Source organism: Vanacampus margaritifer, chromosome 7 (assembly GCF_051991255.1).
Source record: "Vanacampus margaritifer isolate UIUO_Vmar chromosome 7, RoL_Vmar_1.0, whole genome shotgun sequence".
Taxonomy (NCBI): Eukaryota; Metazoa; Chordata; class Actinopteri; order Syngnathiformes; family Syngnathidae; genus Vanacampus; species Vanacampus margaritifer.
Genome location: NC_135438.1, coordinates 4,373,383 through 4,390,665, shown reverse-complemented (window position 1 = coordinate 4,390,665; position 17,283 = coordinate 4,373,383). Strand labels below are relative to the sequence as shown.

Below are 17,283 nucleotides of genomic sequence, written 5' to 3'. Positions count from 1 at the left end.
TCCTTACGAAACACTTATTCAGTCACCAATCAAGGAAATGTAACCAAATGCTCATCCCTTCGTTCTCGTGCGCAGACAGTATCACGTATTAGGTCTCGGGTCTAGATCGAACCTCTCGGTAATCCCCCAACCTAAAAATACCAGCCTGCTCACTGATTGCCTCCATTTTTCAGTGTCGTGGGCAGGAAAGCCAAGGCGGTGTACCCGTGCGAGGCCGAGCACGACTCGGAGCTCTCCTTCCAGGTCGGTGCAATTTTCAACGCCGGTAAGTGTTATCGCGCAATAGCGGCGCACCCCGGCCGGCATATTGGATTGGGAGGAAAAAACCAACTCCCAATCTGATCTTCCATCGAACAGAGAGATAAAACGGAGGGAGGGAGGGAGGGAGGGAAGGGAGTGGTGGTGGATGGGAGACTCCGATTTCCTCCTCAGAGGACCAACAGAGCCTTAATCACTCACACAGGAAATGAGTAGTCGTAGTCCTGCTAAAGTCATAATAGTGACTTTCCAATCACTATGATAGCTATATATATATATATATATATATATATAGTTTAGAAAAAGTCTGAATATGCTGAACCCATATTGCTCACGCCACGTAGAGATAAAAAAGAAAGAAAACATCGATCCACGCTGGATAGTGGATTTCTAGTAATCATATTTAGTAAATGTGAGGTCTTAAATTTTTATTAAACTGGCCTTAAAAAGAATTTGACTTCCTTAAACCGGCAGATATTTCAAAGTTAAAGCATTAACTAATTAATCACAAAAAGTTATTGCATTAATTATGTATTATGTATTGTTAATTTTGACCACAGATTATCCTTTAGCTTGACAGTGGATGGTTATGTTAAAGGTAGTACAGGTTGTGTTTGAGCAATAAACAATAACTTACATGCATTAAAGTAAAAAAATTAATAAATGTTGGCGTATGATATTTAGAATATTTGTTCATGTCAAACTATTGTGGTTTTTTTTTTTCATTCTAAAATATGCAAATAATTAAAGAGGGGGCTGAGAAATGTGGCAGACGACTTCATAACATTACAGGTGCGCTTTAAACTTGCCTGGCAAAAAAATGTGGATAGAAAAGCCTTTTTAATGAAGTGATTAATCGTGATTAATCGTAATTTTAAAATGTGATTAATCTAACAGAAAGATGTAATCGTTTGATAATAGTGAGCTACATCCCCGACTTCTAATGGTGGTATTTATTGGAAGCAAGGTCTTATAACTTTTAATAGTGTACTTTAAAATTTTAATTTAGTTTCCTGCAGATACCCTCTTTTGATTCAGCAATAATACAGCCAACAAAATGTTTTAACAATACGGAGCCCAAATGACCTACTCCTGTTGTACATATTTATTGGACGCGAGGTCTTAAATTGACGAGCCTTTAAATGGCCTTCTTAAATATTTATCCATCAAAATTATCGCAAAATGCCTTAAAATAAAGATCACAGTCGTATTTAGTAGACCACATAAGGCCTCCATTTTTTTCTTAAAAGTTTCTTAAAATATTGGTTGTAAGTGGTCATATTTATTGGAGGTGAGGCCTTTAAATAAGTGTCCTTAAATAGATCAGTTACAGGTGAAATTCTTGGTGAGATCCAAAAAACTAATCATAGCCGTACTGTGCAGTTAATAATAATAATAATAATGCATTATATTTGGAGGTGCCTTTCTTGACACCGCACACTCACGTGGTTCCTTGTGCTCTCTTCTTATCTCACCCTGACTCTCCCGGAACACCTTCGCCCACCACATCCGCCATGTCCCCTCCTCCTGCAGTGACCCAGTCCAGAGAGCCGGGCTGGCTGGAGGGGGAACTGGAGGGCAAGCGGGGCCTCATCCCTGAGAACTATGTGGAGATGCTGTAGCCTCCAAAACGGGACACAATGATGGAATTATTATTATTATTATTATTATTATTATTCGCCTTATTCGCACCTGTTGTGTTCTCTCAAGCCATGGACCGTTTTTGCTCTTCCGCCCACTTATACATGGTATCCATGAGATCCCCCCCCCCCCCTCCTCCTCACACAGAAGCGTTTTGGTCCTCCGACGTGCCTTGCCGAGCCCTGAATGTAAACGGGTATGTGTGTATGGCCATAAATCAACAGCTTGCATATTCCTCACCTTCCAAATGAGGCGCACATGGATTTTTGGGCTTCCAAAAAGGACTTTTATGCAATCGGTGCACTTGTTGGCTTTCCTTTCAGAAGACACCCAAACATCACACCCCCTCTCCGAAAAATGCTTTTTTTTTTATGCCGGACGAGACTGTCAGCATGAGGTGGTAACTTTCTGAGATTATTATTTTTATTGGAACCAAGTGTTTTATTATTTTTATTTTTATTTTTTTTGGGGGGGGGGGTTGGTGTTTTTTAGCATATTTTTTTTTAAGCTCGGTTGCCTATTCCAGGCAGACACTCCAGGATAACAATGTCTTGATTTAATATGATTTTAATTCAACACCAAACAACATGATTTTATGATAAATAAGTTCATAAAGTGCAGTATTTTAATTCAATTTTTGTGCATATGGTATCGTGATGATGAATGTTGGGGTTGTGTCACAAAGTTTAAAGGTTTAAGGAAGCACGTCACTTCGGTTTATGTCACCGGCGGTTGCAATAATTTCAAATGTTGATTTGTGGTGGTGTTGTTGTTTGTAAAGGGGCTTTGGATTCATTTTTATACACCTTTTGGGGACATCCTCCCAACCAATGTTCAATAAAACATGTATTCTTGCAGTGAAATAAATGTTCAAATTGATAACTTTTAAAAGGATTTGTACTAAAATGCTTGTTTCCAGGTCAATTTTGCCATTACGTTCTTCAACAAATGCATCATTAAATATTCCTCTTTTTTTTTTTTTGCTTAGCAAAGCAGTAGTGACGCTGTTGTATTCCACTCTTGAGTTGAAGTGGGGAAGAAATTGCACCTTGTTTATGTAAAAACGCAGCTTAGCCTTTCACTCCGCCGGCATAATGCGAAGGCTATTTAGCAACTTCTATGTTGTGGTGCTTTAACCATTTAAGCAACAGCTTGAACAAATAATTTCACAACAACATTTAATCAGACAATATTACACAACTCACAGCCATATACTCTTTATCCTCCGCGTAGAACAACTGATATTAGTGCCGTACTGATGATATCAGAGATAAGTTGGGACATGCCCTAATGCAATATGATTGAAGGCTGGCACACCAGGAGTATCATTTGATTGATCCAGTGTGACATGAACTGTTAAATTCAATTTAATTATGTCATTATTTGTGTTTTTATAAAATAGGTAATCTATTATGATGATTAAGGGTGGCAAACACCGCATAATTTTATATTTTATAATAAGATCAGATAAGCCATTAATTCATTCACTCCCAGCCATTTTCACTGAAGCAACCCCCTTCGCTCCCGGCTGTTTTACTGGATTTTGATTGATTTTCAAGGCCCACAGAATATTGTGTTCTATTGCTATAAAAACATGGAACCTACTAAAAGAAAGATTAGAGTCTCTTCTTTGATCATTAAAAAAATATATATATCTGTTTCCGATTTGCAACAATTAGCCTTAGAATGTAGCAGGGGTTAAAATTCTCCGTATTGGGGACGGATTTCCGTCATTTTGAAAATGAGACAAGGGTGCACCCCATAAACAAGTTCCCAAGGGGACTTCACGTTTGTTGTTTATGATCCCGTCACTAAACTGCCATTGCTTTCGCGCATTGAATTGATTCATTTTAAAATACAACCTTCAAAAAATCCTTGAAAAAGTATTTTATTTTAATATCTGGGTGAGGTCTTAAATGTCATGCTGTGTGTACTTTCTCCGTGGAGAAGCAGCAGGCCATATTAGGAGAAGTTGGCGGAAGTGTCTGGCCCTAGAGTGAGAGTGGCATTGCGGAAGTGACATGTCGAGAGTTGAGTCCTCCACACACTACGCGGCCAATTTGAATGTAGGAGGGGAAATAGGACGTTTGGAATTTACTCACTGAAGAAAAGGAAAAAAGTTTGAACTGCCAGCGTGCTGCGACGTCCTGCAACGGAGGAGCTAGTTGCTAACCCGCTACATGCTAACGTGAGTCAGAATTCCACCTTTCTTACATATCACGCACCGATGTACTATTTGAACACCATATTAAAAATACAAATGTATAAACGAGCGACTGGGATAAAAGTTCGTTTTGCGTTTGATACGGTACTTCATCATCGTCTTAGCGTAATTAGGTCATAATTACAGCGCGCGTTCGTTCGTTCGTGCATGCGTGTGCGTGTGTGCGCGCGCGTGTCTTTGTGAGAGATGAAGGCAAGGTTATTTGGGTGTTAATCTGTAAATGTTGCCTTGATAAGCGTTATTTGTCCGCTTTTCCCCCCCTCCATTTCACACGTTATGATAGCAACAACTGTTATGCAGAAAGCAAATCTACTTCCCCTAATGAGGTGACCATAACAGTAATTTTAAATATGAAACGTTTTCAATATTTCCGCCCCCCAAAAAAATCGTGGGTGAGGAAAGCCAAACATTCCCAAATCATGACTCCGTGAATTGTGTCAAAATGAATGTAGCCAATCAAAAAGCGACCTGACTGAAGAACAAGGAAGCGGGTGGAAATAAAAACAAACACGTTAAGATTCTGAGCACACCACATTTGATATACGATCAAAACTAATCAGTGGCTATTTTTTAAATTTTATGTAGTAACATTAAAAAAATATATATCTTAATGTCTTCCCTTGTGAGTAGCAGGCCTTAGGTACTCACTGAGCTGTGTTTTGGCACTGGAACAATTTTATCCACTCAAGTGTGTTTACACTGTATGTACTGTAGCTATTCGCACACACACAATGATTACATAACAAAGCAAGCTTGCACTAATGAGATGGGTGACATTTTTCCCCCTCCATCACTGCCACCATCCACCCTCAGGGCCCTTCATCCTTTCCCCTCTTCCTCCCCCCCCTTGGAAATAGTGCTGAATCATAGCAGCGACACCAGCCAGACTGTCAAGTCTGCGCCTCCGCCTCTTCCTCCACCTTCTTCGTCCTCTCCAACACTCTCTGAATCATCTACGCTCCTACTTTGGATGCTCGTCATAGATTTTTGCGCTGGCTAGGTCACAATATTATTTCATCCTTGTGATGGTTATATCTTATAAACCACACGCCGCTATTTTGGTTTTCGTGAACCAACTGCCAACAATCTTGGATGATGGTTGCTATGGTTTTAGTTGTTAATCTACAATTTAAGTGGAAAGTGTATCATAGCGAGTGCAAAAAGTAAACACCAGTTAGACAGAAGTGCACCGCCGTTACTTTGCTTAAATAAAGCACATACTAAATTACTAATGATTGTGAACGAGCTCATTTCAGCTGTTAATTTATAACACTATGACAAATGCAAGTTGAAATTTGAAAATTCAACACCGTAAAGTTACTCTTTCAAATAAACTAGCAAAAATTTAATAACCAGGGATTTTCAGCTACAATAAACAAGTAAACAGATTTGTTCAATGTTAAGTGTAAAAACTAATTTGCAGATAAAAACTAACATTCTACATTACTTTGTATTTAACAATATTGGATAAGTGATGTAATGTATTCTTTGATAACTTTTTTTAGTGTTAAAAACATCTGTATCTAAAATAGGAAAAAGCAACAAAAATAAACTTAAAAGCCACTCGCCACTACTTTGCTTAATTTAACCAAGTACAAATGATCTTGATCTGGGATAATGAGCATTATAATTGAAATAGCTGAGCTACAAATCCAACAATTTTAGATAACTGATCCCCCCCTGTTTGAGCTAATCATTTACAAAACAAAGAGTAAATGGATGTACAGTAGCTTAAAACCGGACATGTTGGTTTCTCCTTCCTCAACGCTTCCTGGCGGTGTTCCAGCCACGCTCTGATGCAGTGTCCTTCATCCTTCACCACCACCTCATCCCCCCCCGCCTTTTTCCCATTCATTTTCCCCACTCCATGACTCAGCTCGGCTTGGCACCACGGTTTACCTCAACGTTCCCGATTCAGGTTTACAAATTTAACATTTTAAGAAATGACAAAAGTGGACACACTGATTGTAAGTTTGCTTGAATTATTATTCATTCTGGTGTTTACAATAACGTTACGTCATTTACGTAAATTCATGTTTGTATTTGATATTAACTCATTTACTGCCATTGACGGCTTTAGATGTCCAAAATTAATTTAAACTATTTCTATTAGTTAAAAAAAAAATAAAAATCACTTTCGCCAACAAGAGTATGAAAACCTAGAAAACATTTTCATAGTAAATTTAGAACAGATATAAAATTTGTGATTAATCGTTAGTTAACTAGTGAAGTCATGTGATTAATTACAATTAAAAAATGTTATCACCTGACGGGCCTAATTTTAAAATATATTAAAAAATAAGGGGTGTTTAGGCATAATTAATCGCATGATAATTTTATATCTGTTATAAATGTACACTAAAAAAATTCTGGGTTTTCATAAAAAATGAAATGAAATAGAAAAAAAATGTTTAACTAATACATTATTTTTTTACGTCTATAGTCGTCAATGGCAGTGAATGAGTTAATAATTGAAGATGTCATTTTTGTTTTTATTTTTGCATGCATACAAGGGCTCGCGTTATTTCAGAGCGCACACTTTCATTTCCGGGTTTGTACTTCCGATTCACTCAAGGAGAAAAAGTACGACGCCGCTGGCTTGACCTCGCGGTCAATTCAATCTATTTATGTTAGTTATTTTATCAAGGACACAAAAGGACTTCCAAGAACTCAAGACGCTTTCATTCCCTCTTTTGTGGCAGCAGGAAATGAGGTATTTTTATTAATTTTTCTCACTGTGAATTTATTAGCTATTGTGTAGCCATGTATTTTTGTTCTTTATAATTAGTTTCGTAAATTGTCTTATTTTTGTACAGTTTTCACGGTCCGATGGAGAATTTGAAGCCTTAATTAAACCCGTCAAAGAAAGCTATTGAGTTGGTCTTGCCTGAGAGGGAGTTACACTGATTGAACTGGAAGTTGAAGTAAAAGATTTATGTAGGTTAATTACGTCAACGTCAACACACCAGTGTACACTCAGGTTCTATAAATAGATCATTCTTTAAATGAGTGAATGAATGCGGCTTTGTAAAATGCCTTGGACAGCGCGTTTTGACCAAATAAATGGGATTTTTCATTTGTTGGACTATGAAACATTTTTCAGGAAAAGTACAAATATCCGGTTCAGTTTCATTCGTTACTCGCAAACACAGATTTTGGCTGCGAGTCTGAGTTCGAGTTAAAGTATTTGTACTTCGCCCCACTGCAAACTAACTAGCCACAAACATCCAAATGCAAATGAGTGTTTTATTGGGAAGACTGGAGAAAATGAAGGGAGGTGGAGGAGGAGGGGCTGGGAAAATGGGCCAAAGACGCTTGCCGCCATGTGCGCGGGCGCAGCCGGGAAATCGGCCTGATCCAATAGATTCTGTTTATCTGGCAACGCTACAAGTGAAAGCGATTGAAAATCTGGGGGAGATTTGGAAGAGGGCTTGCGGATTTGAATGGGGAGGAGGGTGGGAAAATAGAAAAATAAAGCAGTACAGTCTGGCAAAGAGATGCGTTTGCAGATTGTGAGGTGAACTGATTTCTCTCTCTCCGTTCTACCTTTTGTATTGTTGGCTTCCTGAGTTGTCCAGCGTGCCACGCCAATGCAGCTGTTTTAAATTCAGCCACAGCTGAATTGAGTTCAATTTGGCCTAGCAATACATGTCACGTGACCCCACCCAAAAAAAAGAATTAAATGCAATGAAATAATACATTGTGAGGACATCAAATTTTCAATTTACAAAAAGTATTTTTCTGCATTTTTAAAGCCTTTTTGAACAGCTGACCTTTATTCAGGGCTAATTGGTCACTTTAAATATTGGCAGGTGTGTGCTGATTCCCATTTAATATGAGATTGAATGTGACTTGTTGATTCTGAACAAAGCCGCATCACCACTAACAAGAGGTGTGCATACTTATGCAATCGCATGGCCATAGTTGTTGAGCGCAAGAAAAATTTGACGTACCAGATTTTTGTTGGACAGTGACAAAAGCTCTAATAATAATTACTTTAAATGAATAAAAAATTCAACCAACATTTTGTGTGTTTTTTTAATAGCCTTGAAAGGAAATCAATGTTTCATTTTGAAACACACAAAAAAAATGTTTTTGTGATTTAAAAAAATATATATATAAATTTGCCACTATTAATGCACTAATAAAAAATAAATAAAAAAACATACATTCATGAAAAAAAATGAGACGCTCCAGAGATAGAGGGCCGGCAAATATAATTTTTTTACCCAGGATGGGAACCATCGCAAGCGGGGTAACTTTTTAAAAATCCTTGGTGTCCTGGAGGTCTTTGAGCTTCTGTATCCCCCGAACTCTACGTCTCACCAGGACCATACGACGATATCTGACCAGCGGTGTATGGCCCGTCGCTCCACAACCTACACCTCTAGAGATAGAAGGCCGCAAAATGTCAAATTGTTACCCGCCGTACGAACCATCGATCTCGGGTAGATTTGGGGGATTTCCGCCCCCAATATCTCCAGAACCCTAAGTCCTACCGGGGAAATAAACACATCCCCGGACTCAGCCCAACGAGCCCTAACGGGTTCATGGAGGTGCCCGGGCCCCGGGGCCAATCGATAGCGGGCCCGGAGCCACTTGAGACATGAATCGACTAATAAGTTCCACAACAAATGAGGAATGCCTACCCCGAAAATCCCAAAAATAAAAATAATTAAAAACAACAAATGACTTTTAAAAATCAGTAAATAGGTGAATCAACGGGCGCATAACAACGAGTATGTGAGGGTCCACTGTGTAAACGTGTAGTTAAAAATAAAAATAGCCAAGCACAAGGTGTACTTGATTGATTTTTATTGTGGTGCTGGTCAACAATAGCGCCTTGGATTAGGAAATCATCTCAACAGCAACAACTCCAAAAAAAAAAAAAAAAGATCTTTTACTTGACACATTTTGTTACAAAATAAGAAATACTTCTTTTTTTTTTTTAATCACATGAACAATGATGAAAGAAAAAAAGTAACAAAAAGAAGAAGGTTCTAGATGTCTTCTGTCTCACATTCAGGTAGTAAGTCTGTCGCAATGTATATAGTACATTCATGTCTCCTTCCAACTCAGAAAAGAACACAAGTGGGGGTAAACATGTCATTCCGTAGAAATGTTTTACACGCAACAGAACAAGGATTTATTTTTGTAGTATGTACAATAGTGTTAAACTGTAAATCGGGTGCGATTTTAAAAAAAGGCACAAGTTTCCCTTTTTTCATTCTTTCCTTTGTCTCTTAAATACAATGTAAACATCTCTTCGTCATCAAAACGCATGCATTTATCAACATTTTACAAAAAAAAGAAGTTTGCTTTTTTTTTCTTAGACAAAAGTACTTAAATATTATTTTCCAGCAAAATATAATTCTCTCAAAAATACTTTCCCATTCAACCTTATTTAGACGTTAGCATTGATTCCTTACAAAGGACAAACAAATAGTGGGGGGCAAGCGAGGGGTCGCTCGAGGGTCCCCCTCGCAAAAAAAGATTTTGTTTTGTTTTTCATAAATACAGTGGAACCTCTGAAGTAGCAAATTTACGTAACGTAAACATGCTACATGCTTGAAATAGTGACATGAGGCTACATTCAAATCATGCTAGCATTTTAAAAACCGCAAACTCTCACAAATGCTATTTTTTTTTTACGATGGTGAGAAATTAATTTACATATATGATTTCCTACTACATGGTAGAATGTACTTATACAATAAAACGCCACCCGGTGACATTCTCACTCTGCAAATGTCTTCCGGTTTCCTTTAATTGGATGCACTACTTTTAGATGGTGCATGGATAATTCTGCCGTAAGAATCCTGCCTAGCAACAAGACTTTTAATGTAACCAGGAAAGAAAGAATTCACCTTTTTTCGTAAATGTGTGAAACATCCATGTGACACTGGCATGGATTTTTTTTTTTTATTATTGTTAAACCATGACTTCTGGTATTTCAACTTAATTGTTGCAAAATTCCGACTGCCAATTTGCTCGTTGTAAAAATCCCTTTTCTTTTTCTTTAACCTGGAAACTTTTTCTCATACTTATGACTATTTTCCATCATTTTGAACTATGTAAATTTAGAATACACATTGTTCCCGATCAAATCCAATTGAAATTCCGATGGAGGTTCCACTGTATTCCAAACGACAGCCACCAAAACCAGTGATGTCCCGATTCCTTACTCCGCTTTACTGAAATTGTCCGACGTAAAGGAACCACAACGCCCGCTTAGCTGCTTCTCAACCATACTCAACTCAACAAAAATGAAGCAAATAGGATATGGCTAATCCAACAACAAACACACACACACACACACACACACACTCTTTTCACACTGTCAAATTGGGGAAAGTAGTTGGTGGTTGAGGGGCTGGGGGTGGGGGTTGCGCTGCTAACACTCCTCAGTAGCATGACCGTTTCTGGGAAATATGTGTAAACTCAACAAGTGTACAAAATCATAGCGTAACGCGTACCTTCCAAACTTTACAATAGCTCTCGCTAGTTAGTTAGTAGCTGTACATTAAGCACTGCAGATTAAGTCTCCGTGTTAAACCAACTGTACAGTATGTGTGTGCGTGTGTGTTGTTGCAATTCAACTAAAATCATCTGTGTCCAAATTTTGTGAGTTTGAACCTGAAACACAAAGAATTAATACTTGTTTCCTTATGGGAAGGATAAAAGTAAAATAAACAGCTTTTTTAAAATATATACTATATTTGTGGGTTTTCACAATTATTGGATACATTAAAAAATATTAATTTATCTAGGGTTCCAGATCTGCCCCCCCCCCCCCCAATTTAAAAACATAAATTTTATTTTAGAGTTTGGCTCTTTTTTCTTCTTTTAAAAATTAAAATTTTTTTAGGTAACAAAATGTCCAATTTATTCCAAGTTTTCTTTTTGTGTGTGGTTTTTAATTGAATTTAAAATGATTTTCAAATTGATATGTTTATTTGTTTTGTTTTATTTATTTACTTTTTGTCTAAAAGTAATTTTAAAAAGTAATGAGAGGTGGGTGGCCTCAGATGAAAAAAATGATATATTATTTAAAAATGATGTATATCATTTGGTGGGGGTTGTCTAAAAATAAAAATACCCAAAATATATTTATTTTGGCTAAAGCAATAGAAATTACTTGACGGGAATAAAAAAATAATATTTTTTTAATGTATATTTGTTCTGAAATGTAATTGTGTTTTTTTAAATCAAAATGGCATCTAGTTGTTTTTGCTACCATTCTTTTTGGGGGCTTTCTCAGCTATAAAACAAGTTTTTTTTTTTTTGGGGGGGGGAGGGGCTCTTAATAAACAACTCACAAAATTGGGACATGTTTTTAGTTGGAGGGCGATGTGTAGTGTATGCGCATGTGTTTGCATTGTTCATTTAAAGTCACTGTACTGTACAAATGTTTTGCCTGGCATCGGTAAGAAATGAAGCACCGTGATGTCAAAGGAGCGGCTTGTCTGAAAAATGAAAATAAAGACAACTCTTATAAAAATGCTTTATTAATGGTATTATTTGTGGGAAGAGTCGGGTCACAAAGGGCTGGCTTTGCTTGTGAGTAAAAACAGACGTGAACTGGACAGCGGACACAAACAAACATGACTGCCCAGCCGGCCAATCCCTTAGCGGCATTTTTAAATGTGTTCTTTCTTTTGCTTTATTTTCCTTTTTTTTTCTTACAAACGGAATCACTCAACATAACCGTCTTGATTGTACACCCTCCGTAGTGACTCCATTCCCCCTTTTGCATATTACTTTGGATTGTTTCACTGCACATCGCAACTGCAAAAATGTATCGTTGAGTCCAAAATAATTCATACCCTACCAGAAGATTTGACGCTAGGCTGGAAATTAGACAAGAAAGTGAGAGAACGTATTTAAAATCTAAAGTTAGCACAGATTTAGTTGTATGACAATTTTGTGGGTGGTGTTTCTTTTTCAAGCCCTTTCAACAACTTCACTCATCATATTTCAATATTTTCCTTGCAAGTAATTCATGTAAACTTTACTCAATAAATTCTACATTTTAAATTTGTCAACATAGGATTAAAACATTATTCTCACCATATTGCTTTCTTGTGAAACAACTTTATTCTCTTGTTATATACTTTATTATCATATGAATATTATAACTGTCTTATTGTAAAATTTGGATTTTTTTTCTATAAAATTACAATCTTTCCTATATTTTTTTCCTACAGAATTAAGATTATTTTTTTCCATGCAATATTCAGATTTTTTTCCTTATTCTTTTTCCTCATGCATTTAAAATCGTTCGCACTAAAAATGTCTTTAAAATTTTGTAATAAAAAAAAATTTGCTTCGTTTTATTTTCTCTTATAAAACAACTTTATTGTCATATTATATAGTTATGTATAAATACAAACTGTCTTTTTTTTTTAATTCTTCAAGTTCTTTATTGTAAATTGTTTATTTCTCATAATTTTTTTGTGACTCAACTTTTTCCTCCCTCCTTTTTTTTTTGAATCATAGGTACCTATATTATTTCATTCAAATTTAGCTTTTTCTCATCAAAGTATTTATAAGTATAGTACTTTTTGAACTTTAGTCTTCCAATTCGGTATTTTCAAAATTCAATATTTTTTATCTTTCATTTACAATTTTTTTTTTAAGTTAGAAGGGAAAAATACTCAAAAAGCAACTCTTCATTTTCGCTTTTTCCTCATGAACTCTTTGACTGCCAGACGTTTTCAGAAAAGGGATGCCGTGGGTGCCAGCCGATTTTAAGCATTTTGACTGATCTTTCAAGGTCCACAGAAAATTATGTGTTTGGACTATGGAAACACACATACGACCAAATGAAAGATTGGACTGTCATCTTTCATCAGAAAAAAAGTTTGCTTCTACCTTATTCCGTTTTTGAGTAATCAACAATAGGAAATGGTTAGTTTCGCCTCTGTTTTGAAAAAAAAAAAACGTCTTTTAACGTCTTTGGCACTCCTCCATAGGATTTTACTAAACGTTATTTAACGTTTTTGGCAGTCAAAGAGTGAAATTACTTATCAACTTTAGTCATGTTATTCAATATTAAAAAAATAATAATGTAAAAATAAATAAATAAAAGTAAAGTATGTATTTTCCCACTTTCTTGTCTTTTATCCCGCATTCAACACGTATAAAAAAAAAGTGGGTTTTGAATCATTTTGGACTTCCCTAACACCAATTGAATTTGAAAGTGAGCTCATGGTGAAGCATGTACAGACGTTATACATGTAGCCCTTGGAATATATTCAACTAGACCTTTGGCCTTATATTCAAGCGTGTTTTTTGTTTTTGTTTTTGTCTGCCCTGTAGTCCTGCTGTAGATACGCTGCGAAGCAATGTCTATCTATTGGCGTGCATACGTTATATTGATTTCATGTATGCGAGAGACTGCATAAGCCACAGTTAATTGAAGTGATATTTATTTGAAGGATTTTTAGTGCATCTGGTGTAGTGTGGCGTGTTAGTGTGAATGTAGCACTAGCACATCCTAGGAAATGTATGGCTTTATCTCCATTCAAAAGATAGTTAGTGTCTTTGGGGGTGCACAGGGGTTTTTTATGGGGGGGGGGGGGGGTCATGGCAGAGGGATATAGTCCCAACTCCGACCCAAATATTCCGGTCCTTTGCTTTCCTCCAATGCGTTCCGGCGTCACGCTACGGGAGCTCTCTCGCTCGCGGCGCTTCTTCCCCCATTGCCGTCGCTCCGAGTTCTCGGCCAAGTGTTTTTTTTTTTTTTTGAATGTTTTGTTTTGAGTTTGTTTGCCCCGGTCACTTCTTGTGGAAGTAGATGGTGTGGGTAAGGCCCGACTCCACCTTTGGTATCTGGTCGCTGATGATCTCCACCAGCATCTCGGGGAACGCCACCTTCAGGGCCTGCGACTCGCGGAAGGTGTAGAAGCAGAAATCCAGCAGGTTGGCCACCAGCTGCCGCACATAAAATAAATAAACAAATGTTTATATTCAATACAGAGCAGTTTCAGAGTTCTAATCAGGCTCTTTTTTTTTTTTTCTTTTTTTTTGGCAAATGGGCTACAGATGATTCAGCTAATGAACTTTTAATATGAAAAAGGTGGGGGCGAGGGGGATGGAGCTATTCTGCAATCTAGTTGACCTAAATACTTTTTTTCGTCTAAAAACTTTTTCCGTAAAATGATTTTATACTGTAAAATGGCATTTTTAATGTAAAAAAAAAAAAATCGCAAAATTACTTGTACCTTTTTTGTTGTTTAATGACTTTTTTTTTTGGTTCAATTATGACATGTATTCTTTTTTTTTTAATCATTAAATGAATTTGTCAACAAGTAGTACGTAACTGGTTAATACCAATATTTTCAATGGCCACTGGGGCACGCTTAATTCCTCCCTATGAATTCTGCCTAGCAACACGCTTTTGAATGTGGCCAGGAAAGAAAAATCCGACTTTAGAATGTAATCTCTTAAAATGACAGAGCTGTGAGTATTTTCTGTAAAATTGTGACTTCTCATATTTCAACTGGAAATTGGAAACTTACAGCTTTATGGCCATTTGTTGTGAAATACTTTTTTTTTTTAAATACCCATGAAAACGTTCTTTTGCACAAAATCTTTTAGGATTGCAACTGTGTTCCCATTAAATTAGATAAAATTCCCTTATTTTTCATTGTGAATTAACTTTTATATTGTTATTATTATTACAAATGGGATTTTTTTCTATTTCTATGTAAATCTTTTTTTTGTGTGTGAATAAAAAATCTGGAAATTTTAATATTTTTTCTTGAAATTACTACTTTCATCTTCTAATGTAGTTCAACTTAAAGCTATCATTACATTTAATATCATTATTGTCATATCTAAAACTTTATTATCATCAAATTTCGATTGCATTGATACTTGTATACAAAATGAAAACTTAATTTTTGTGAAATTTCAACTTTATTCTTGTAAAAAAAAAAAAAAATTTCTTCAAATATATTGCGATAACGTTGTTGTATTTTCTTGTTATCGGATCACTACCAAGCTGATATGCAAATGTGCGTCTTTTTGGTCTTGGAAAAAGCACAACAAGCTCCATTGGAGTCCAAAAATGATCTCTTCAGGAGACGTTTATGTAGCGCAACCAAATTGGACTCTTACTGTACCCTTGTTTATGGAGCGGAATGGACTTTGACCCCTTTCCAGTTCAATTTAACTCACCACAAGGGGGCACTTGATGTGATTTCAGCATCTATGATGCATTAACCCAATCATTAGTGTTAGTGAATTTTGGCAAGCGGGCGCTCTACAGTGACCACTGCTGATCCAGAAAACTGTCAGTTGGCATTGATCCGCCTTCTGTCCTGGCCGGCCGAAATAACCGCAACCCCTCGGGGGGCCAGATTGGGATGCAGTAATCCTTATTTGGAGCCACTGCATCAGCCAACCGCTAAGTATGATCCAAATCCGCTCTGCTGCCATTCCAGAAAGAAAAAAAGAAATTCCAATGATATATCAGTAGCCTAAAATTGCCAGTGAACACCTCCCTGCATGCGCAACGCCGCCAAAAGAGGGGATGGTACTGGAGTAGGCGGCGGCTGGCAAGGGCGCCGTCTTGCCGCCGTGCCGGCGGTTCATACTTACACCATGCATGGCGTCCAGTAGCTTGGTGAGCTGGAAGAAGCGCTGCCACGTCTGGCCCGAGTTGTTGGTGGCCTTCCCCACCGAGCGCCGGAGCTCCTTGATGTAATTAACTCGCATCTCCTCGAACGCCGCCTGGTTCTTCAGACCCTCTTTGGGAACTGCGAAACGAGCAGATGCCACCACAGTCATCAGACGGCGGGGCGGGGCGGGGGGGGGGAGGTGGTTGGACCAATGACAATTAGGATGGTTTTAACCGCAGTCTTAGATAGCGTTGTTTGACGAGCCAAGTATCTTTTTGATGAAAAACAGACTTGGAAAATTAGAGAAGAAAACAAGCTCAACACAAAATTGGGTGGACTAGTCTCAAGAATTCATGTCCAAAGTGAACAGGAAGTCGGCCATTTTGGAGGCTAATTCCATAAGAAAGGGGCGTGGAAAAAATATTATCCCAACACCATTTTTACCAATTTACATGAATTTCAGTGGACATGTATCATAACAAGGTGCACGATGAAGTCTCAAGGATTTGAACAGAAAATCTGCCATTTTGATTTGAAGCCTCCATTATGAGGGCAAATGCCACAAGAACAGGACCTCCATGCACCAGTTCCTCCAATTCACATGAAATTGGGCAGACGTGTCAATCATAACAGGACACAGGAAAAAGTCTTAAGGATCTGCGCCCAAAACTAAACAGGAAAGCGGTTATTTTGGTTTGAAACTGCCATTTTTGGTGGCAAATTACATGAAAATGGGGCCTCAAAAGTTCCCCAACACGAGTTTCACCATTTGACACGAAATTTAGTGGACATGTTTGTCGTGACAGGTTGCACAAGTCTCAAGGTTGGAAGCTGCCGATTTTTTTTTTGCGCATAAACACCTACTATGGATTTGGTCCAAATGAGCCCTGATCAAAAGTAGTCATGCTAGACATGCGGCCAATCACGTTAGACCAGCACTGCGGGAACGTTAGCATCACGTAAATTCTTTGCCTTTTCGACATCACCAAAAAAATGGCATTTCATAGCGCAACTTGAAATTCTGCGACGGTTTGAAGAGCAACAAGTCTAGATGATGATGCGGCGGAACAGCCGGCTCGTTGGCTACTTCCTGTCGGTTAGCATCGCGTCTGTTTAAAGAAGGCGTGCTCCTAGGTCAATAACTCCAAAGTGCGCTTGCGTACTCGTCTGATCATTTTCGCCTCTTTCCGCTCAGATGTGCAAACACCTCGAGGCGTGCCGTTCGCCAAGAAGATCCAAAAACCGATTGGCGCAGGAGAGTGTGAGGCGGGCAGGACCTTTTTCATGGCTGACATGATGAGAATGTGCTAATACCCGAAAGATGTGTTCAGACCTTTTGTTGTTGTTTTTTTCCCTCCCTTCCTGCTGACCTACATTTACCCTGAATAGAAAGTGACCTGGCATTTAGGAGCGGTACAGAGGATGCCCCCCCACCCCACCGCCTGCCCCCCTCCCTCGAACCAGGTCACGCTCATATCGTGGTAATTGGTGCCAGGGATGTTTTTTGCTGCAGGTAACGCAGCCTATTTGGAG

At 37.9% G+C, this 17,283-nt stretch overlaps 2 protein-coding genes across 3 annotated transcripts in view; one reads left to right on the top strand and one right to left on the bottom strand.

The window, feature by feature from the left end:
- Window positions 1-2,781, top strand: part of arhgap10 (Rho GTPase activating protein 10) — a 52,839-nt gene extending 50,058 nt beyond the window's left edge. The window contains exons 22-23 of one of the 2 annotated variants that reach the window (XM_077570762.1): window positions 174-243; window positions 1,792-2,781. In XM_077570762.1, coding sequence (XP_077426888.1) covers window positions 174-243; window positions 1,792-1,794 — 73 coding nt within the window. In that variant the 3' untranslated portion in view covers window positions 1,795-2,781. Of the gene's footprint in view, window positions 1-173; window positions 266-1,791 lie in introns of both variants that reach the window. The other variant, XM_077570761.1, reaches the window with a different exon arrangement.
- An 8,832-nt stretch (window positions 2,782-11,613) lies between these two features.
- Window positions 11,614-17,283, bottom strand: part of nr3c2 (nuclear receptor subfamily 3, group C, member 2) — a 77,356-nt gene continuing 71,686 nt past the window's right edge. Inside the window, exons 8-9 of the mRNA XM_077570068.1 lie at window positions 15,731-15,888; window positions 11,614-14,059 (exon numbers count right to left, since the gene is read on the bottom strand). Of these exons, the coding sequence (XP_077426194.1) occupies window positions 13,904-14,059; window positions 15,731-15,888 (314 nt within the window). The 3' untranslated portion in view covers window positions 11,614-13,903. The remainder of the gene's footprint in view (window positions 14,060-15,730; window positions 15,889-17,283) is intronic.